The sequence below is a fragment of the Rhineura floridana genome, chromosome 9, assembly GCF_030035675.1.
Source record: "Rhineura floridana isolate rRhiFlo1 chromosome 9, rRhiFlo1.hap2, whole genome shotgun sequence".
NCBI classification, from domain to species: domain Eukaryota; kingdom Metazoa; phylum Chordata; class Lepidosauria; order Squamata; family Rhineuridae; genus Rhineura; species Rhineura floridana.
The window spans coordinates 127,600,846-127,623,922 of record NC_084488.1 but is presented as its reverse complement, the minus strand read 5'-3'; the positions used below and the strand labels follow the sequence as shown (position 1 = coordinate 127,623,922).

The 23,077-nt window shown below is 51.3% G+C and overlaps 2 protein-coding genes across 7 annotated transcripts in view; one reads left to right on the top strand and one right to left on the bottom strand.

Annotated features, from left to right (window-relative positions):
- Positions 1-1,074: 1,074 nt before the first annotated feature.
- On the bottom strand, positions 1,075-8,496 carry DOK1 (docking protein 1). Its single transcript, XM_061583793.1, has 5 exons — positions 8,057-8,496; positions 4,150-4,446; positions 3,650-3,746; positions 2,997-3,169; positions 1,075-2,321 (listed from the first exon to the last, which is right to left on the bottom strand). The coding sequence occupies exons 1-5, from the start codon at positions 8,123-8,125 to the stop codon at positions 1,242-1,244; spliced, it is 1,716 nt and encodes a 571-aa protein (XP_061439777.1). The 5' UTR covers positions 8,126-8,496; the 3' UTR covers positions 1,075-1,241.
- Positions 8,497-20,076: 11,580 nt separating this feature from the next.
- Positions 20,077-23,077, top strand: part of LOXL3 (lysyl oxidase like 3) — a 32,869-nt gene continuing 29,868 nt past the window's right edge. Inside the window, exon 1 of one of the 6 annotated variants that reach the window (XM_061583787.1) lies at positions 20,077-20,164. Coding sequence is in view for 5 of the 6 variants with exons in the window: in XM_061583788.1 (XP_061439772.1) it covers positions 20,819-20,971 (153 nt within the window). In the remaining variant the exon portion in view is untranslated. Of the gene's footprint in view, positions 20,165-20,676; positions 20,972-23,077 lie in introns of those variants that run through there. The other 5 variants (XM_061583788.1, XM_061583784.1, XM_061583783.1 and 2 more) reach the window with 5 other exon arrangements.

The window sequence follows — 23,077 nt, the reverse complement described above, 5'->3', positions numbered from 1 at the left end:
GAGCCACACCAGCTGGGACTGCCGCAGAGGGCTCCTTTCTCCATCGCCCTTGGGCAGCTCAGTGGCTGGGAAAGGGGCCTCTCTCTCAACCCTCCAAGTTGAAGTAGGGGCTGAACTGGGGCAAGGCCACTCCCTGAGAAGGTGTTGCTGCCGCCTCCCCTCCGTCCCTTGGAGGAGTCCATGCACAGGCCTTACACCGGGGCAGGGGAAGGAGCAGAGCTTGTGCGGGCCCAGCTATTGCAGCACTCCCAAGTCCCATCAGCCCGGACCACTGCTCATAGAATAGCAGAGTTGGAAGGGGCCTATAAGGCCATCAAATCCAGCCCCCTGCTCAATGCAGGATTATGGGACTCAGGAGTCCAAAACATTGGGGGGCAACTAGTGTCCCCCACCTCACCTCGCCCACAGGCAGAAGAGGAGGTATTGTTTTCCTTTTAAAAAGCCCCCGAGAAGTCCAGCCCTGGCCAGAGGTGGCCATCCACCTCCTCCTGACCGGGGAGGCCCGGCTCTGCTCCCCTCTGCAGCCCTCCCAGACCCAGTGTCGCCCTGCTCTACACACGGTTCCAAGTGGAGGAAGGTAGGGCTGATGGGCCTCGTGCTGCAGAAGGAGCCCTCCAGCTGCTGCCAGCCTGCTCCAGAGCCCAAGCCAAGCCCTGCACGTGGCCCTCGGCTCAAGCCTGGCCGCCGTGGACTGTGGCAGGAGCTTTTTCCCTCCCCTGCAGAAAACAGGGCGTCAGTGCTGCAAAAGGAAACTGCAGAGCAGACTCCAGCGGTGAAGGGGCGGGCGTCTATAGAAGAGACGGGGAGGGAGAGAGGGCAGCTCAGGGCAGAAGGCCCCTCGGCATTGCTGGGTTGCCAGGGCCCTTCCCCCGCGCTCTGGAAACCCCACGGTGGGGAAAAGCCACGGGAGGTGGGGGGTAGGCATGAGATCAGAGAGCTGGGTTAAGCACACACCCCTTCCCTTGCCTGCCCTGGATTGCACCCTCTCAAATAAGCTTTCAAAAGCGGTTTTGTTCAGGGATTCAGCCAGGCTGCATGTGCCACAGTCATCTGAGCAACCAGGAGCTACTCAGCTTCACTAAAACAAAATGCTTTAATATCAAAATAAACATCTGTAGAAAAATATTTTCTGAAGCACATCCTGCCAGGAGATGGGGGAGTGTGTGTGCTAAGACACCCAGCTGACCCCAACTGCACTGCCTGGGAAGGTGGGGGGGGGGGTCTCCGCACAAGGCCTGCCATCATATCTCGCCCAGGTCTTCGTACACAGAGGCTGGCCGGCTCTCGTCCACTGACTGCTCCTGCTCTGAACGGCCCGGACTGGCGGGGGCAGGCAGGGGCAACTTCACCACTCGGCTGTAGAGGACTTCTTGCTTGTTGTTGTTGTTGTTGCTGCCGCTGCCGCCATTGTCAGAGCTGCTCCTTGGCCCGTCCTGGTCAGGCCCTGGAGAGGAGAGGGGCTTGCTGGTGCTGCCCAGCTGAGGGGGCCTCTTAGGGGCTCGGGGGCGCTTGGGGGGCTTGGGGAGGCCTGGTTTCTGGTGGAAGGCAGGAACAGCATAATCCCCAGTCCCAGGCAGGCAAGGGAGTTCGTAGCCAGCTTGTGTCTCCATGCCCTGAGTCCGCCAGGCCTCGTAAGGGAGGCGTGCCTCATCGTAGACTGCAGTGGGAGCAGGCGCCGGCCATGGGGCCCGTCCCTCCGGTTCATCATAGATATGCACCTTGACCTTGCCATTCTGTGGCTCCTGTCCACTGCCAGCCACTGGCCCCACTTGCTCGTACAGCAAGCTGGTACTTGGAGGGCGGTGCTCTTCCCTGCCCCCCTCACGCCAGCTGTCAACTGGGTCAGCATACAGGGCTTCTGCCCTGGGCCGGGAGCCCTTGACAGCATCCAAGGGCTCAGAGTAGACATTGACCGGGTCTTCGGGGGGCACTCCAAGGTGTGGGGAGCGTGGCGGGGTGCTAGCCCACTGGGCCAGAGGGTCTCGCAGCCCCTGCTGCCGCTTGGTTGGTTGCACAGCCACCTCCTCTTCTGCAGTAACGCTGAGCTTGGCAGTCAGAGCAGTCCTAGGCACCCACCGCTCGGAAGCAGGGCTCTCCCGCTCCAGGCTGAGGGAGTTGGCCATGGCGCTTTGGATCTGGCCCACGCCACAGGCCTCTGCCTCCAGAGAGCTGCTGCTCTGCCGGTTCTCTTCCACTTGGGCCTTCTGAGCCTGGATTGCCACCTCCACAACACGGAAGATCTCATTCCCCTGCTTGGTCTCAAAGGTGAAGTTGCCAGGGCCAGACTCGCACCGCCGGCCAGCTTCAAAAGAGAACATCACCTGCCGAACAGAAGGCTGGCGCCTCAGTCCCCAGCCAGGCCCATCCGAGGGGCCACTGGGATGCCTGCATTTGCTCACCAGCACCATCAGCCCCCTCCCTGCCCCCATCATGGGTACACAGACCCGGCCCTGGCTCAGTCTACACTGAACTTTGTCCGGCTCGTTGCCTGTGGGCAAGAGGCCTGCATGTCAGCAATCCTGGCATTCTGCTGTTTTGATGGAAAGCAGGATCCTGACACTCTTGGTGGCAAAGGGGAAGAGTCGTAGTGGAAGAGACACCCAGAGCCCTTCACGTGAGGACAGGCACACTCACCACTCCCCATCGCTCTTGCAGCAGAGAGGATTCCTAGCTTTTTCTGCACTTGCCAAGTACTCCTTGGGCAACACACGCCGGCAGGCAACGGGGCCTCTCCCCACCTACCCACTGCCTAAGCCTAACTCCATTTGCTGCCAGCTGGTAGCCTCCCTTGAGCCCTGGGAACCTGACTCTGGCTGGTGCTGGTTCCTCACTGAGGGAGCCCCATCAGCCCAGCCCCTCCATGCCAGCTCCCTCCCCCCCCCCACTGGCTCTCCCAGGACGACGCTTTGGCTAGCAGGCAGCAAGAGAAACTCCTCATGTTGGGCTCTCTCTCCCCCCCCCCCACACACGCATCGTCCTGGCCTCACAGTACCCACCTTGTCCCTTCCGTATCTGCGAAGGAGGCGGTAAGGCCAGGTGTAGAGGGGCTGGTTTGAATGGGGGTCTCTAAGGATGAGGCCGTCACTCGAAGCCTTCAGCACATACACCCCATGCAGCTTGCAGCACTCTGCTGCCTCCGTCTTCTGCACCGTCACCCAGAACTCGTTCACTGTGGCAAAGGGGAAGAGTTTTAGTGGAAGAGACACCCAGAGCCCCTCCCGTGAGCACACGCACACACCGCTCCCCATTGCTCTTGCAGCAGAGAGGATTCCTAGCTTTTTTATTGTTCTCAACTACTTTGGACAGGCTTGCCGATGAAAGTGGCATATAAATATTTTAAAATAGAGCGCAACTCAAGAGTTTCCATCAACAAGCTCCCCCCAGCGCCTGTACATCCCCAGAGCTCCCTGAATCAACAGCCCTTTAAAGCCACTGGTCCTCATGCCCAGAATCTTCCCATGCTGGGCCGTTATCTCCCCTAGGCCCAGCATGCAACTCTGTTTTACGGCAGCCATGCCCTGCGGTGGCATGGCGCTTCCTTAAGCCAGGGACTTGAGGATTTTTCCAGGTGGGAACTGGCTAAAAAGAGCCTTCAAGGTTCGGGGATGGAAGCAGCCCACCCCAGCTCTGCCACTGCCACTCCTCCTACCTTCCTCTCGTGAGTAATATATGGAGTTCATGGCCATTTCCAGAGACTGCTCTCCACCATGCTCGGCTGCAGGCTGGGCTGTGTTGCCAGGGTTACCCTGTCATGAAAGAAACGTCAGCATTTGTGCCCACAGCCCTCCTCATTCAACCACAGCTCCCTCCCACCCCCCAAGGAGAGAGGGCCAGATAGGCTATGGACACCGTATTTTAATTCTTCCTGTGCTAAGAGCTAGGAGGATGGGAAAGGAGGGGGAGACAGCCAAGGTGCTTCTCTGCACACAGACACACACACACACCTGCCACCTCAGGGCGCATGCCTTCCCCACATGCACGCAGCACCGCAAGGGTGGATTGAGAGCCAGAGAGTGAAATGGGCCCCCTCTCCACCAGCACAGGCAGACCAGCCCACCGTCATCACATCCCTGGCACCCATTCCTTTCACCTGGCCTTCCCCACCATCCCAGGGAGGCCTCGTGGCCACTGCCCTCCCTGCTGACTCACCAGAAAGGCTGTCTCACAGAGTCTAGCCACCCAGTCGGCAGCTTCCTGTCGCTCTGCAGCAAAGAGGAAGGTGCGCTCGTTGGTCTCCAGGCGGAAGGCAGACAGGCCCTCCTTGTGGCTGAAGTCTGGGGCAGGAGCCACACTCACACAGTCTGCCAGCCGCACAATCTTCTTGTCTGGGCGCTTGGTGCTGACTCGGTCAGCTGCAGTGGCCCCCTCCTTGCAGTCAAAGAACTCCAAGCGAGCCACGCCGTGAGGGCTGGACGGATACAGCACGAACCAGCTCTTCTTCCATCGCTGCCAACAGACACGGCCATGAGAGCATGAGGTGGCCCTGCACAGCAGCCCCGTCTCCCCAACTGACCTCAACCCTCGTTTCAACCTCATGGCCACGTATGCAGTCAGGGACCTTCCCCACCACCACCCTTGACTGGCATATTGGAGACATGACAGGGTTGGAGTTAGAGGAGAAGCCCTGCGCCAGCTAACATGCACACGGTCAGTTGGTCCCCTTTCATGAATTATATGAAACAGAAATTTAATATGGGTTTACACAGCGCCTTTTCTATTCCATATTTGAAGATGATTCATAAGCACATAAGGTGAGCCCTGCAGCGGGATCAGGCCAACGGTCCATCTAGTCCAATGTCTTGATCTCACAGTGGCCAATGAGATGCCCCGGTGGGAAGCCCACAAGCAGGGCCTGAAGGCAAGAGCATGGTCTAATTCTGTCTAATCCTCTTAAACCCATCCAAGTTGGTGGCCATCACTGCCTCTTCTGGGAGTGAATTCCACAGTTTAACTATATGCTGCATGAAGTGCCTTCTTTTGTCTCTCTTGAATCTTTCAACATTCAGCTTCATTGGATGTCCACGAGTTCTAGTATGAGAGTGAGAAACACTTTTCTCTATCCTTTTCTCTATGCACTCCATGCATAATTTCATTCACTTCTATCACGTCACCTCTTACTCACCTTCTCTCTAAACTAAAATGCCCCAAACATTATAACCTTTCTGCATTGGAAAGACCTACCACCACCTTGATCTTTTAGGTTGTCCTTTTCTGAAACTTTTCCAACTGTACAATATCCTTTTTGAGGTGAGGTGATCAGAATAGTACACAGTATTCCAAATGTGGCCACACCATAGATTTGTTTGATGGCATTATGATGTAGACAGTTTTATTTTTCAGTCTCTTTCCTAATGGTCCCTAACATGGAATTCATCTTTTTCACAACTAACAAATATTGGGTCAACATTTTCATTGAGCTATCCACGGCACCCCCAAGGTCCCATTCCTGGTCAGTCACTGCCAGTTCACACCCCATGAACATACATGAAATTAAGACTCTTTTGCCTCGACATGCATCACTTCACATTTGTTTACATTGAATTGCATTTCCCATTTTACTGCCCATTCACTCAGTTTGGAGAGGTCCTTTTGGAGCTCTTCGTAATCCCTTTTTGTTTTAACAATCCTGAACAACTTAGTACCACCAGCAAAATTGGTCACGTCACTGCTCACCCCTATCATTTATGAACAAGTTAAAAAGCACAGGTCCCAGTGCCAATCCTTGGGGGAAAGCAACTTTCTACATCCCTCCATGGGGGGGGGGGACTGTTCATTTATTCCTACTCTCTGCTTCCTACTACTTAACCAGTTCTTGATCTACAAGAGGATCCTCCTCTTATTCCATGACTACTAAGCTTACTCAAGAGTTTGGTGAGGAACTTTGTCAAAATCTTTTTGAAAGTCCAAGTACACTATGCCCACTGGATCACCTCTATCTATATGCTTGTTGACCATCACAAAGAACTCTAATAGGTTAGTAAGGCAGGACTTACCCTTGCAGAAACCATACTGGTTCTGCTTCAGCAAGGCTTACTCTTCTGTATGCTTGGTTATTTTATCTTTAACAGTACTTTCCACCAGTTTTTCCAGATAGTCTTGCCCTCATCTTCTATGGTAATTCACCCCCCCCCCATGGCTATACTTCCCTCTACCCGTGATCACTGAAATTGGGGTGGCATCACCCATGTCCCTCCTTACTAAGACTCCTCCTAAACAGCTGATATGGATGTGATTCCACAACACATATCCTTTGTATAAACAGTACATCTTATAATCATCACAGGAAAAACCTGCTGGATCAAGCAAAGGACCATCTAGTCCATCAACCTGTTCTCAAAGTAGCCAACCAAACATACACACACACACAGCATTTTTTAAACCTAAAAAAACCAGGAATTTAAAACCTGAAACAACTTCAGAGGAGGGCAACAAGGATGATCAGGGGACTGGAAACAAGGCCCTATGAGGAGACACTGAAAGAACTGGGCATGTTTAGCCTTAAGAAGAGAAGACTGAGGGGAGATATGATAGCACTTTTCAAGTACATGAGAGGTTGTCACATAGAGGAGGGCCAGGATCTCTTCGCGATCGTCCCAGAGTGCAGGACATGGAATAATGCGTTCAAGTTGCAGGAAGCCAGATTTCTACTGGACATCAGAAAAAACTTCCTGTTAGAGACATTCGACAATGGAACCAATGACCTAGAGAGGTAGTGGGCTCTCCGACACTGGAGGCATTTAAGACGCAGCTGGACAGCCACCTGTCAGGTATGCTTCAAGTTGGATGAAAAATGATATTTATAGGCATTAATTTAATTTTTAAAGTGAAACTTCTCTTAATTGCTTTCCTGGTGTGGCAAAGGACACCAGGGTAGCTAGTTCCGGGAAGTAGCTGCCTCAGGAGAATTGACCTGACAGTTCACAGGCTTATGAAGCCTTTCCATGCATGCACTTTGTATGCTGCAGGACTCACCTTTGGTGCATCTACAGCTGTGTGTGAAAATTCATTCTCAACTTTGACGCACGTGCTGACATCATACAGGTGTTTAATGCTTCATCACAGAAAAACAAACTTAGTAACCTTAGCTTTTGAAAGTAACATATTTGAAGGTATTTCAAGTGAACAGTTCCTCTGCAAGTTTGTGGAGAAATCACAGCGCATTACACTTAATAAAGTTCAAATCATTATGATAGGATGACTTGTATGATATACATTACTTCCTAGTCACTGTTATTGAGTTTACACAATTATTTTCCATGTGGAAAATACTGTATTTAAATTGATTTGCTTTTCTGTAAACTTCACAGTCATAGTTCCTAATTAAAATGCATAAATTGGGAGAGGAGTTTGTCATTATTTATGAAAACGTTTCCCCCCAGAAACCTCTTTTATGGTGACCAATGCCCCAACCCTTCCCCCCCCCATTTTTGACTCTGCCGCCCCCTGAAAAATTATCTCCTTACACCCCTGGACTCTGCTAAGACCTGCCACTTCGGTCTGATCTAAAAAGGGGGACTCCTCCGCTGGAGCTGCTGCAGTAGCAGCAAAATCCAGACGCTCTGCAGGCAGGCAGGCACAGGCAGGCAGCCCCCTCCGCCCCCCACCCCGAAGATGCTCCGAGCCGTTGCCAGCAATAAGGCCGGGCGACCTTCCGCTCCTGGGCACCATGCCCCACTCCGGGCTATAGGGCGGCTTGGGGTGCGAGGACGAGCCGAGCTGGGCTCGAAGGCGCCCGCCGCGTTCTCGGAGGCGCCGGATTGCGAACGGGCGTCAAGTTTGCGCGGTATCACCCGGAAGCGGAGAATCTCCTGAAGGCGCCGCCCGCCCCTCCCCCGGCGGATCAGTCTCTCCGGAGCCCCGGCATAACGCTCCGTCCCACGCGGCACGCCCAGCCGCCCGCCCCTGCGCGAGATCCCCAACACTCGGCGCCCCGCAGCCCAGCCAGGGAAAGGAGGGTGAGGGCGGTGGCAGAGGCAACAGGACTTCCCCACCCCGAGGACGAGCGGGCGGGCGGAACGGGGAGCCACGGCGGCGGCCCGCTGCGTGGCTTGCCTACCTTCGACCCGATGCGCAACCCCGACGGCTGCTGGAGCAGGAGCGGCCCCGCCTTGACCGGAGGGTCCATCCGGATACTCTGCGGGAGAGACGGGGAAAGCGAATTGGGGCGACTCCGGATCTGCCAGCGCTGGAGCCTCCACTTCGGAAGGGGGCGGCGCTTACTCGAGGGCGCGTCAGCGGCCCCGCCCAGAAAAGGGAGCGGAAGCAAGCGGGGGGAGGGACAGGCGGCTTCTCTCCCCCCCGGCCCAAATGGGCGCCGTCCTGGCTCAGTCGGGGGAAGGAAAGTGGGCTGGATGGGGGTCTCGGAAGAAAGGGCAACCGGTAACACCAGCCCAGGCCTCGAAGACGTGGCAGGAGAGCCGGAGGAGGAACTGGAGGGCGCTCGGGAGCGCCCCCTTGGCAAGCGCCCTGCACCTCTTTCAGCGCCGTTTCCTTGTGAAATGCTGCATGTGGTTATTTATGTATTTATTAGATTTATATCCCGCCCTTCCTCCCAGTAGGAGCTCAGGGCGGGGAAAAATCTTCCCCTCGCCTTTGGGGAAAAGTCTGACACACACACCCCATTAATCTTACCAAGGGGCAACTGCGAGTAAGTTTCCCCCATGGATCATCCCCATGCCCCTTCCAAAGGCTGTGGGGCCGAAGCAGTTCCCCCAAACCGGTGGGCAGGCTGCCTCCCTCCAGACACGGGGCAAGAAATGTTCAGTCGCCTTGGCTAGTTTGGCTGTCAAGGCTGACCTTGCAAGGGAAAGTGGCTTTGAGGGAGTTAGTCATGATTTTACCATGAAAAAGGCCAGAAAAAGTTTTAAAGTTAATTGCTTTATTTATAAAATGCTTCCAGCCACGTTGGTACATTAAAATAATAAAAAATCAAAACAGTAGTTTTACTAGGGCCAAAAAAAGTGTAAAAATAGCAAGGCTTGTAGAATTCTTACTAGGCCACATCCATGCCAGACCTTTATTTCACTTTAGACAGTCATGACTTCCCCCAAAGAGTCCTGGGAAGTGTTAGTGAAGGGTCCTGAGAGTTGCTAGGAGACGGCCTGTTCCCCTGACAGAGCTACAGTCCCCAGAAGAGGGGCTGCCTGCTCATCCCCTCTGGCCACTGGAGTGGTCAGGGGAAGAGGGACCCTCCTAACAACCCGCAGCACCCTTCACTAACTACACTTCCCAGGATTCTTTGAGGGAAGCCATGACTGTGTGAAGTTGATGCGGCCTTATTTCAGACTACAGGTTACATTAAACAAAAATACCACCCCCCCAAAAAAAGGGGGTGTTTGGGGGCATGATGGTAAAGTCCCAGTGTGGGATGAGTGGTAATTTCAGAAATGTAATACAAACTTTTCTTAATGACTCTTGAGATTGTATGTACAGGATGGGACCACAGTAGGTGTGTAGGAGGGAGTCCCTCCCCCCATTCAGCACTGGTTAGGCCTCACCTTGAATACTGCGTCTAGTTTTAGTCTCCGCACTTCAAGAAGGATGCAGACAAACTGAAACAGGTTCAGAGGAGGGCAACAAGGATGATCAGGGGACTGGAAACAAAGCCCTGTGTGGAGAGACTGAAAGAACTGGGCATGTTTAGCCTGGAGAAGAGAAGACTGAGGGGAGATATAGTATTCTTCAAGTACTTGAAAGGTTGCCACACAGAGGAGGGCCGGGATCTCTTCTCGATCGTCCCAGAGTGCAGGACATGGAATATTATTATTATTGTCTTTATTTATACCCCGCCATTTTTCCAAAACTGGGACTCACGGTAGCTTCCAGATAAAAATACATATAATTAAAAACATACAAAGTCTACATTAAAATAAGATTAAACTATTTCCAATATTAAAACCATACACACATATAGCTAAAAGAGTTCAAACTAGTTTAAAAATAATATAATAGACATTAGCAATGCAGCACCCTTCACGCCCTATCCTTAGCCTTCAATCCCAAAGGCTTGTTGGAATAGGAAGGTCTTTGCTTGTCGGCGGAAGGACTGCAAGGAGGGGATCATGCTTACCTCCCTAGGAAGGGAATTCCAAAGCCTAGGGGCAGCCACTGAGAAGGCCCTCTCACGCGTCCCCACCAGTCGTACTTGAGAAGATGTGGGTATTGAGAGAAGGGCCTCTCCTGAGGATCTCAGGGCCCGGGCAGGCTCATACAGGGAGATACAGTCTGATAAATAGCCTGGACCTAAGCCGTATAGGGCTTTATAGGTCATAACCAGCACTTTGAATTGTGCCCAGAAACAGATTGGCAACCAGTGGAGCTTTTTTAACGGGGGTAGTATGGTCCCTGTAACCAGCCCCAGTTAACATTCTGGCTGCAGCACATTGTACCAACTGAAGTTTCCGAACAGTCTTCAGAGGCAGCCCCATGTAGAGCACATTACAGTAATGTAAACGGGATGTAACTAAGGCATGTGTCACCGTGGCCAGATCAGACGGCTCAAGGAATGGGCGCAGTTGGTGCACTAATCTTAATTGTGCAAAAGCACTCCTGGCCACCGCAAAAACCTGGGACTCCAAATTTAACGCTGAGTCCAGGAGCACACCCAAACTGCGAACCTGCGTCTTCAGGGGGAGTGTAACCCCATCCAGCACAGGCTGTATCCCTATTCCCTGATTCGCCTTAGGACTGACCAGGAGCACCTCTGTCTTGTCTGGATTAAGCTTCAATTTGTTCACCCTCATCCAGTCCACCACTGACGCCAGACATTGGTTTAAAACCGAGACAGCTTCCTTGGAATTAGGTGGAAAGGAGAAATAGAATTGGGTGTCAGCATACTGATGGAATAATGGGCTCAAGTTTCAGGAAGCCAGATTTCAACTGAACATCAGGAAAAACTTCCTAACTGTTAGAGCCATACGACAATGGAGCCAATTACCTAGAGAGGTAGTGGGCTCTCCAACACTGGAGGCATGCAAGAGGCAGCTGGCCAGCCATCTGTCGGGAATGCTTTGATTTGGATTCCTGCATGGTGCAGGGGGTAGGCCCCTTCCAACTCTACTATTCTATATTACAGTTGCTATATTACAGTACTGCTTGGACCCCAGCTCCCCTGCAGCCAGTGGAGGCAGAAAGATCAGCCAGCCACAGTTCCCCAAAGCACCTTCTCCACCCACCTGCAGCCTCAGGGAAGAGGCAGTGGCGGCGGCAGCAGCACTAACCAACTGGAGCCAGCCCAGGGGGTGGACTGTGCACCTCTGGGATGGGTGCAGAGTGTGACGCCCTTCCCTGGCTCTCCCTGTCAGGTTCCTACCTGCTTGTGGCTACTGCCTTTCACTAGGCACCACCAGGGACTCCACCAGTCCGGACTGTCCTTTTTTATGGTTTCTCCGCTCTAGCACAGATCTCACTAGATCTCCCTGCTAGGCAGCACCACCAGTCACGTCCTATAACCAATGTTCCCAGAGACTTTGCCTGAGTCTCTCTCTACCCGGTTACTTTTGTGACTGCGTGCTTATGCTGTTCCCAACCCCCTTGTATCAATGTAGATAACTCATATAACTCGGGGTTGCTCTGGATACTTGTAATGTTATTATTCTCCTCTTCACCGCTGCCACCATTTGTTACTGTTGCCCTTCAGCCTTGGTAATTACCTTACCCTCCCTTCTGGTCTGTGAAACCCCAGCCAAGGATCAGGCCTTCGGTAAACCAAAATAGTATTTATTAAATAACAGAAATAACAAGATTACTTTTCTAATGGTACTTAAGCATATAGTTTCATCTATTCCTGTGATACTTGACTTATCATTAACTAGAACTCCCACTCCCTCTTTCTCCACACTCTCCTGACAGCCACCACCTAACACCCACCTCCAAACACCACCAAAACAACCCACAACACCTCCCAGATTCAACTGTCATTCTTCCATTTATACTCCCAGCCATTCAAACGCTCAGCCAATCATCCAGCATTCTACTGCTCATCTACTCCCCCTCCTCTTTCATTCCACTTACCATGTATCTTCTATACAAACAGCACTTACCATATTTACATTAATACAGGAACATCACACAGAGCAGCGGCCAAGAGCTGGCCTTTGAGCTGGCTCCAGTGGAGATGCTACCTCCTCCGTCGGAGGCTTCAGAAGACCAGTTGCTGGGACTTGCAGGAGGGGAGGGTGCTCTTGGGCTCAGGTCCTGTGTGGGAGCTTCCCTTTGGGGCATCTGTTGGCCACTGTGAAAACAGGATGGTGGACTAGATGAGCCCCCTTTGGCCAGATGCAGCAGCAAGGGCTTTTCTTGTGCACCAAGTGTCAGAATTCTTAGAGTTAGGGTTAGCCAGAGGAGTTATGAATGTGCTCAAGTTCCCAAATTGTTGTGAGGCTGGGTTGCTTGGTGCAAAGTGCTCCCACTGGGTGCAGAGCACTCTGGCTCAGCTGGGGTTATTATCTGCAGTACAGAATTGCACCCTGAATGTCTTTATTTTAAGCATTTATCACCCGCCAAGTGCAGTCGGGGGTCAGAGTTTTGAACCAGGAGTAAAGGTGATCCAGGTTCATATCTCCCTAAGCCATGAAGTTCACTGGGTGACCTCGAGGTCTCTCAGCCTAGCCTTCCTCACAGGTTGCTGGGAGGATTAAAGGAAAAGGGGGACGAGGCATATGTGGATATAATAATTTGTTTTGTTAGAGGCTTGGATGCTTTTATTTAGAGACTGTCATGAACTTGTATATTTTTATGAAATGTTAAAATAATATGTAATATCATGGCTCAGTGCAAAGAACTCTGGGAGCTACATCTTGTTAGAAAACAGGCCTCTGGAAAGGCAAAAATGTTAAGTTTCGTTTCCAGCTGAAGGCAGTTAGGGAGGCCTGAATAGAAGCACCTGGTTATCTGTGCTAATCAGTGAGAGCCTGGCACTCAAGGCCATGCAGGCCTGTGAAGGTTGAGAACACCGTTGGGAGGGGGGCCTGCAAGGCGCGAAAAAGTGAAGAAGCATCAAGAAGGGATTACATCAGAAAGCTCCTGACTGGTTAATTAATCCTGGACTGTTGGGTTTCTTTTCCTTAAGTATAGGGCTTGAGACCCATAGCTTTTGTTCTCTCTGGAAGGTTTCCCTGGATGATGCCTATGGGTATCCATCTTGCTGGTGGTCACCTAAGTGGGGTTCCATTGCTTTGTACCTGATGCTATTCTCTCTGAGGAGAGGTGAGATTACAACCAATTACCTCATAAGTAAGTAGACAGGCTAGCTAGGTTGTTATTTTCTTGTTGTGTGTGTGAATTCTCTTATGTGTACCTGAACCCCTGATTGGGTGTGTGGTTTTGAGGGATTGTTTTGCTGCTATATTTTAATGTGCACTTATATTTTTGAATAAAGCTACTTCTATTTAACCTGGTGTGTTCATTGAGGGTAAGGGTGGTTCTGAATTCAGCACCTTGACCATTCGACTATGCAACTACCAAAGGAAAAAGGAGTTAAGCCTCATTCTAATTTGTGGGGTTTTACCAGAGGTTTCTTGACAAGGAGTGTAAGTTTGGCTCTTGTCTTATAGAACCTTGGTTTACCTATTTTCTGGGCTCAGAGTTCCCCTAGCTCTGAGTTGAACCAGTGAGGGGTGGTGGCAGCCTACTTTCTACCTTGCAAGGTTGGTGTTAGTTTGCACAGCCTTGGCAAGGGGAATTTGGTGTTTGGGTTCCAAGACAATTGCCCTAAGGGTGGGAATTGGGAATTGGGTCTGAAGCATGGTCCCCGTGCCTTGTGGGGGCGGTGGTCCATGACAGATACAACATCAAGACATAGTATATTAGAAAACCACCCAATTCAAATGAATCAGCAGCGGCACTGAGCAAGAAAAGTCACTAAGCAGAGTAACCCAGAGGCCCCCTGGACAGGAAGAGAAGAGAGATAAGGAAAGTCTTATCTTTCCATTGCAGGGCCTGGAAGGGCTGCTGTTTGCCCACTAGAGGGCACTTGTCAGCCATACCAGTGCAACTGCTTGGGAACCCTGACTGGAGCCAGTGGGTGCTCCCACAAGTGGGTCACAGGAAGGGAGACACTAAGCAGGGCCTCCTCAGGTCCAGATCAATAGGCAGGGCAGCAGCACTACGTACAACTGGCTAAACATTTAGACGGGAGGGGTGTTGGGAGGAGAGGGCGACATGCAGTTTCTGGAAGGCAGAGTATATAGGCCACATTCACACTACGTTTATTCCACTATTCCATTTTAAACAGTAATGGTTTCCCCCAAAGAATTTGGGAGGTGTAGTTTGTGAAGGATACTGAGAGTTGTTGGGAAAGCCATAGTCGCCTTACAGGCTGGCAATTCCCAGAGTTCTCTGGGGAAAAGGACTGACTGTTAAACTACTTGGGGAATTGTAGCTGTGTGAGGAGAATAGGGGTCTCCTAGCAACTCTCAGCACCCTTCACAAACTACACTCCCCAGGATTCTTTGGGGGAAACCATGACTGTTTAAAGTGGAATAATAGTGGAATAAATGTACAGTGTGAATGTGGCCTATGCCCTGCTTGGGACAGGCCTGGACTCTGGTTGCTGAAGCTGGGAGGGAGGGGAGAGAGCGGCACCCAAAGGTCTGGGCTCCCTCATTCCGTCTCCTCTCACCTGACTTGCTCCCTGAGCAACTTGAGGAAGCGGAAGCCCCGAAGGACCTGGCTGCTGGATCAGGCCAAAGGGGCACCACCAAGCCCAGCCTTCTCTGTCCCACAGTGCACAGAGTCCTCTGTCACTCTCCACCCCATGCATCCCCTGCCTTGATTGGGTATCCCCCCCCTCCCCTAACAAACAATACCCAAACACTGGACTTTTTCATGGTAGGACATTCACTCCATTTGAGTCGCCTTTTCCAGCACCTTTCCCAGCAAAGGGTGACAACAAAGAAGGGAAAAGGTCAGAGGCAGGGAAGGGGAGACCTGCTCTTGGGAGTCAAACTCTACAGAGAGCAAAAGGTCTGATCCCCACCTGACTTGCCTTGCTGACAATGTAATCTAGAACAGTAAAACTGTAAATGCTGCCTTCAAGTCGATTCTGACTTACGGGGACCCTCTGAATAGGGTTTTCATGAGGCTGAGAGGCAGTGACTGGCCCAAGGTCACCCAGTGAGCTTCATGGCTATGTGGGGATTCGAACCCTGGTCTCCCAGGTCATAGTCCAACACCTTAACTGCTACACTACACTGGCAACAGAGGGGTCCCCAAACTGTGGTCTGTGAGCTTCACTCAGATGGTCTATGGTGTGTCGGATTTATGGTTGAAGATAAGAGATGGCACAGCCATCACCCTGAATATTCTTGTTGATTTTAATTGCATTTTATTGCTTCATTTATTTCTTATATTGTATTACAATTTGAATTACATTAAATTGCGGTTGCTGTAATAGGGAAAGAAATCTTTAAGTGGCCCGCCAAGACCCTCAGCAATATTCAGCTGGTCCATAGGGAAAAACTGTGGGGACCCCTGTTCTGGAAGGTGGAAGGAGAGTCCAGGGGCCAGTTGTCCTAGACCTGATCCTTGCCCACAGGAAGACCTGGGGCTTGAGGTGAACATGGTGGGGAGACTGGGTAGAAATGACCAGGTCATCTTGGGATTCATGATGCTGAGGAAAGGGGAAATGTGTTGCAGAATAGCGAAAATGAGAGTGGAGTGTCTGAATGAGCTTTTGTGTGTTTGAATCTTTGCTAAAGATTACACCTTCCTTGTGAATTAGTCAGAGACTTTAAGCTTTAAAATAAGAAATAACTACTTTATTCTGGAAGCACATACTTGATAGGAAAGAGTTCTACATCTAGCTAACTAGCTAAGTTGGAGATGCAAACACTAAGCCTAGTGTTTGTCCTCATGCTTGGAGGAGAGGGAGAAACAAAGGAATATGTCTGCTCTCCCTCTCAAGAGAAAGAAGAAGGAAGGAGGAAAGGAGATGTGGTCAACATCCTCTGCATAACAGTCTAGCAGGAAGGGAGAGTCAGCAGGAGATCAAAGGAGAGAGGTATAGCTTAGCAATCAGGAGGTCTCCTCTCTAGCTACCCTTTTTAACCCCATGCAGCCTCAACCCACCAGTTCGAGTTGAACCACATATTCCAACAAAACATGCCTCCTGGCCTTTAGGAAAGCAGACTCCACCAGCTAAAAGAAATACTGGTTGTGATCCCATAGAGAGAAGTCCTTGAGGAGAAAGGAGTTCAAGATGGGTGGGAGTTCCTTAAAAGCAAGCTGTTGAAGCTACAATTGAAAAACATTCCTATAAGCAAGAAAACAGGGACATGTCTAAAGAAACCAGGGTGGCTTCCCAAGGATAACCTGTGATTGAGTCATCAGTGAAAAATGGGAGAGGGGGCCAGCCCCCAAGAACAAACACAAAGAAGTAGCCAAAGCTTGCTGGAAAGTGTCTGGGGGACCAATGTTCAGGATGAGCTGAGGCTTGCAAAAGATGTTAAGAATAACCAACAGAAGAGTTTTAGAACATGTTCAGCTCAAGAGGGAGGATAAACAGATGAGTGGTCCACTGAGATGGAGAAACATCCACGGGTGGTGAAGACAAAACTGTTCAACTCTTATTTTGCCTTCCATCTTCTCCCACAAAGGAAACTCTGCTCGGGCACAAGGTAGGTGAAGAGGTGATACGAAAGCACCCACCCACATTGGACATGAATCCAAGTCTTCTGGGCCTGTCAAATTGGATCCTAGGGAACTAGTGGGTGTGATTTCAGAGCCTTCATCTATAATTCTTAAATTCTTGGAGAACAGGTGAAGTGCCATGAGATTGGAGGAGGGTAGGGGGAGAGAATCCAGACATCTGCTGACCCATTGGCTTGATGTTGATACCTGGGAAGGTTCTAGAACAGATAATTAAGCAGTCAGCCTGTGAGCATTTAGAGAAAAATGCTATGATCATGTAGATCCAGCACAGATTTCTCAAGACTAACCTCCTTTTTTGATAGAATTACTAGCTTCATAGATCATGGGAATATTGCAGATATAGTATACCTTGATTTCAGCAAGGCTTTTGACAAGGTTCCTCATCATACTCTTGTTGGCAAGCTAGGAAAATGTGGCCTAAACAATGCTACAATTAGAACCAACATGTGGGGTGCTAAGTGACTGGGATGAAGGAGTGGACAGGATGATCATCAGATTTGCAGATGACCATCAAGTTCTGGTTGCCTCACCTCAAAAAAGGATATTGTAGAGCTGGGAAGGGCAACCAGAATGATCAAGGAAATGGAGCAATGCCCATTTGAGGAAAGGTTGCAGCATTGGGGGCCTTTTAGTTTAGAGAAAAGGCAAGTAAGAGGTAACATAGTGCATATGCATGGCATGGAGAAAGTGGATAGAGAAAAGTGTTTCTCTCTCATAACGCTAGAACTCATGAACATCCAATGAAGCTAAATGTTGGAGATTCAGGATAGACAAAAGAAGGCCCTTGTTCACTCAGAGCATAATTAAACGATGGAATTAGCTCCCATAAGAGATAGTGATGGCCACCAACTTGGATGGCTTTAAAAGAGGATTAGACAAATTCATGGAGGAAAAGGCTATCAGTAGCTACAAGCTATGATGGCTGAGTTCTGCCTCTACGGTCAGAGAGCATGCTTCTGAATATCAGTTGCTGCAAACCGCAGGATGGGAGAGTGCTGTTGCATTCAGGTTTTTCTTGTGGGCTTCCTGTGGGCATCTGGTTGGCCATGATGAGAACAGGACGTTGGACTCAATGGGCCACTGGCCTGATCCAGCAGACACTTCTCAAGTCTCCCAACATTTAGGCCCAGATGTTCTCCAACACCATGGCCAAGACCACCTCAGTTCAGTCAGGAAAGCCATATAGGTCAGCAGAGTGAGTGACAGACAAATAGCAGCCCCAGTGTGTCTTTTGGGGCCAACACCAGGCACAGGTTCTCACAGCTTGGTTCCTGATGAGTAAGATTTTAATTTTTATGGACCACAGCACTCCCAAAAGTCTCTGGTCTGGCTAAGTGCTGCACTGAGTACCTGGGCAGGGAAAGCTAGGTCAGTTTGATCCTGCCCAGCTCACCCACTCAGGTCTCAGTAATACATGCCAGGTTGGCTCCCTCGTCCATGATTAAATTTGGCATTTAGGTGCCAGGTTAGAACTCTGCTCTTTTCCCCAGGCTGAGTCCCCTCCACCTCCCCCCATGCCCACTTAGCCCACATCTCCTCATTCCACCCACCCCCAGGACCCACTTCTGGCTGTCAGTTCCCACCCCCATGGCTATGGGCCCTGTTTTCATGACTGGCCAAGAGCATATAGCCTAAAGGCAAACCGTTCCAGATACATAGAAGTTGATCTGTGTAATTTTTTCAATTAGTAGCAGGTTTAATTGTTTTAAATAGGTTTTTATTAATTACTTTGAACTGTTTCATTGGTAATTTTAATATTTTTTATAAACTGCTTAGATGTGTTTACATTCCAACAGTATATAAACTTTGTTAAATAAATGAATAAAATAAACAAAGGAGCATCAGAGCGACCATGATGCCTGAATCCATGCTCTCATGCCCCCAGCAGGCTTGGCCTCAGTGTTGGAAGTGGGGCAAGAGCAACTCCTGTTTTGTTCTTTTGTTTATGTTCCAGAAGGGAGATAACTAGGGAGCTTATCTGCCCCTCCTCCTTCTGCCCTTTCTTCTCTTCTCTGACTGTCCCAGAGAGAGGAGACACCTTTGTCTCTGCTCTCTCCCTCCTAGCCATGAGAGCAACTCCCAAACCTTCAACTTAGTTGCGCCTTAGTATGCCTTTCTATCTACTATGTATTTCTATAAATAAAGTAGCTTTTCTTATTTTACTAAGTCTTAAGTCTCAGTGATTCAAGGCAGGGTAAAAGCCTGCCACTTAGGTAAATGCACACACGCATTTCAGACCATTTATGTTCTCTGCTAAAATCTATACAAAATTTACACAATACTCAGAGCCCTGCAAGGTGCCCTGTGGTGGCATACCCAAGACAGAGGGAACAGTTCCCAGCCACAGATGACAAGGGGGAGCTCCTCCCTTTTGGTGGTGGTGGGGTGGCCTGGCTCTTCCTCGGCCAATTCCCTGTGGCACCTTCAGCAGGACCATCCGGAACTTTGCTCTGTGCCAGGCAGCACTTGAGTGCCCCAAAGTGTCACCTTCACCCACAAGAGAGCAGTCAACGGGGGGGGGGGGAGACGGCAGGGGGCTGATCATCAGGTAGTGGGGGGGCAGTCGAGAAGGCTGCTGCAGACTCCACCAGCCAGCCTCCGGCCTGATCTCTCCCGTGCAGCCTTTAGGGTGGCCAGCCCGGTCCCGGAGGAGCTGCCTGCGCTGGCCTGCCTGCTTCCGTCTCTCTGACCCAGGCTAGCGGAAGCCCCCGGGGCAACGTTGCCTTTGAGGTCTGAAGCTGAGCCCCCCAGTCTCTGGAGAAGCTTCCCTCCTCCTTCTTTCGGATATATTCTGTGAAAACCCCAAAAGGGGGAGCGGTTCACGTCCAGCTAACAAAGAGGGGAGCAGGCAAGGATATTGGCCGTCGCCGCCGCCTCCCTCCCTCCCCCCGTTTTCCAGCGGAAAAGTCAGTCCCGGCCTCGAGGTCGGCTGGAGAAGGAGGCGCAAGAGGCCCGGCCGTTTTGGCCCGCTATAGGATCGCCTTGTGCGCCCGTCTGCAAATTCTCCTCCCCCAGCTCTGGTGAGGGTGGGGCTGTTGGGGGCTCGGGCCCCTTCTTGAGGAAGCAACCGCGGACTGCCCGTCATGGCCCCCTGGAGTTGGGGGCGTCTTCCTGCCGCGCTCGGAGATCCCGGGCGCCTTCTGGAAATGAACAGAGAGGGCCGAGCCTTCGCTCCTGTCACTCGCCTGGGGGCGCCCCTACGGCCCGGCCTGAGGGACGGCCGCCTGAGCGGGAGCCGCTGCCCTTCGGGTTGGAGGCCGGAGCCCGTCCCGTCCGAGCCGGAGTCCCGAGACGACGCTCGGCCAGCCCAGACGCTTTCGGAAACGACCGGCGAACTGGCGCCCCCCTCGGCTGCCTAGGGCTGCTCCCGCGACGGCCCAGCTGGTCCAGCCAAACCTAACCAGGCCAGGCGAGGGCGGGGTGAAGAAGAGGCCGGCCAGGGGCGGCCCGTTAGTCGGCTGGCGCGGGGTGCCTCGGACGGGACGAGGAAACGAGGCGGGGCGGCTGGGCAGAGGTGAGCAGAGGATCGTGGCAGGGAGGGGGCGGCGGGGGGGTCTCCCTCTTCTCTCTGCTTCTGGGGCTCTGGCGGTAGCGGGCGGCCGGCGGGCGGGGCGGGGGGCTCTTCTGCTGGAGGCGGAGGGGAGGGCGCTGGAGGTTTGGGGCTGGGGCCCCGGTGCAAGCGGCGTTTGCGCACATTAGGGCGCACTTTTCTTGGCAAGCTATGCAGGAAGGAGCGGGGCCTCCGCAGGGGCTTTGAAGACCTTCCCCCCGCCGCCGCCTCTCTCTCGGGGAAGGTGCCGTCCGGGCGTCGCTTCTTCGCCGACGGGCGGCCCGACAGGAGAGGGTGCGACTCGGCCAGGTTGACAAGAGGAGCTCCCGTCGCCTTCCTAGCTCTGGTGGGGGGTCTCGGGAGGCCCCGTGTCAGGGGCTCTGGGTGGGAGCCCCAGTGGAGCCCAGATGCAGGTGTTGTGCTGGGGGGCTCCTCTGGCTTTGGGGGAAATGAAGGCGCCCCCCGGCGGCCCTGCATGGCCAGTGGTGGCAACGACTCCGCCGCCGGTCAGACCAGGCGGGCCCCGCTTTCGGCTTCCAAGGACGCCTGGGCGGCCAGAGGCTCCTCTCGGAAACTCACCGTCAGGACACGAAGGTGCCAAATTCTGCCCGCTGCTGGATGGGTAATCGGAGGTCGGCTGTCGCTGGCCCGGGCGGCGTTATCTTGGCGGACAACCACGTTCTCCCTGGTCAGAAGATGCCACCCGTGACTTTTGCACGTCCTTTGAAGTGCGCTCTCACCGTGTCTTATATTTGCTGCTGCTGTCGCCAGGCAGGTGAACTGGACGGCCCTTAAGGGGGGGTAGTCGTCCAGGTTCTTGGGGGATCTTAGGCCCTTTACATTTTGGGGAGCAGTGTCCCAGAAGGATCCGTATGTCTCCAGTGCCCTACCAGGCAATCAGCATGAAAGGGGAATGTGCTAGCCACTGAGAAGGATTTTCTAAATTGGTTCCTTGTTCTTTCCTGCTGATTGGAGCCAATCACAGTGAAAGGAGGTGAGTCTGCCACTGAGAAGACTCTTTTCAGTAGCTAACACTCTCTCCTTTCATGCTGATTGGCTCCTAGGGACATCTGTTGTTCTGGGGGAAGGCGTTAACAAGGATCTCAACCCAGCAATAAAAGAAAAAAAGGGGGGAAGGTGTGTGGCTGTGACTATCATGAAGAGATCTTGCACTTCTGAATTTCCCACTATATGACTGCCCTTAAGTGCGGGTCGCCTGCAGGTGAGAGACCGAATGTGCCTCTGCCCATCCTCTCCATGTTCCCGGTTCCTGCCATTTTTCTAAACTAAAAAGCTCCAAATATTTAGCCCAGTTGTTGTTATGTGCCTTCAAGTCAATTTAGACTTATGGCGACCCTATGAATCAGTGACCTCCAAGAGCGTCTGTGGTTAAGGTGCTGGACTACGACCTGGGAGACCAGGATTCAAATCCCCACACAGCCATGAAGCTCACTGGGTGCCCTTGGGCCAGTCACTGTCTCGCAGCCTCGGAGGAAGGCAATGGTAAACCACCTCTGAATACTGCTTACCATGAAAACCCTATTCATAGGGTTGTCATAAGTCTGGATCGACTTGAAGGCAGTCCATTTCCATTTCCAAGTTCAGGCCTGTGGCTTCCTTTATGGAATCAATCCATCTCTTGTTTGACCTATCCACAAAGCTCTCCTCCAACACCACATTTCAAATGAGTTGATTTTTCTCTTAGCCGCTTTTTTCACTGTCCAACTTTCACATCCATACATAGAGATTGGGAATACCATGGTCTGAATGATCCTGACTTTAGTGTTCAGTGATACATCTTTGCATTTGAGGACCTTTCCTAACTCTCTCATAGCTGCCCTCCCCAGTCCTAGCCTTCTTCTGATTTCGTGACTGTTGTCTCCATTTTGGTTAATGACTGTGCCAAGGTATTGATAACTCTTCACAAGTTCAGTGTCCTCATTGTCAACTTTAAAGTTACATAAATCTTCTGTTGTCATCACTTTAGTCTTCTTGACGTTCAGCTGTAGTCCTGCTTTTGTGCTTTCCTCTAACTTTCTTCAGCATTCGTTTTAAATCATTCCTGGTTTCTGCTAAGAGTATGATATCGTCTGCATATCTTAAATTATTGATATTTCTCACTCCAATTTTCACACCTCTTTCATCTTGGTCCAATCCTGCTTTCTGTATGATATGTTCTGCATATAGATTAAATAAATAGGGTGATAAAATACACCCCTGTCTCACACCCTTTCCAATTGGGAACTAATACGTTTCTCCACATTCTGTCCTTACAGTAGCCTCTTGTCCAGAGTATAGGTTGGGCATCAGGACAATCAGATGCTGTGGCACCCCCATTTCTTTTATAGCATTCCATAGTTTTTCATCATCTATACAATGAAAGACTTTGCTATAATCTATACAGCTCAGGATTATTTTCTTTGGAAATTCCTTGATCTGTTCCAAAATCCAACGTGTGTTTGCGATATGATCTCTGGTACCTCTTCCCTTTCTAAATCCAGCTTGGACGTCTGGCATTTCTCACTCCATATATGGTAAGAGCCTTTGTTGTAGGATCTTGAGCATTACTTTACTAGCATGGGATATTAAGGCAATAGTTTGATAATTACTGCATTCCCTAGGATCCCCTTTCTTTGGAATTGGGATGTATATTGAACTCTTCCAGTCTGTGGGCCATTGTATAGTTTTCCATATTTGTTGAGACTTTTTTGTCTGTAACAAAATTTGGACAGATTCAGTCGCAGTAGCTTATAGCAACTCTATTGGTATGCCATCTGTTTCTGGTAATCTGTTTCTTCCAAGTGTTTTAAGAGCAGCTTTCACCTCACATTCTAAAATATCTGGTTCTTCATCATATCCTTCCTTCGTGAATGAATC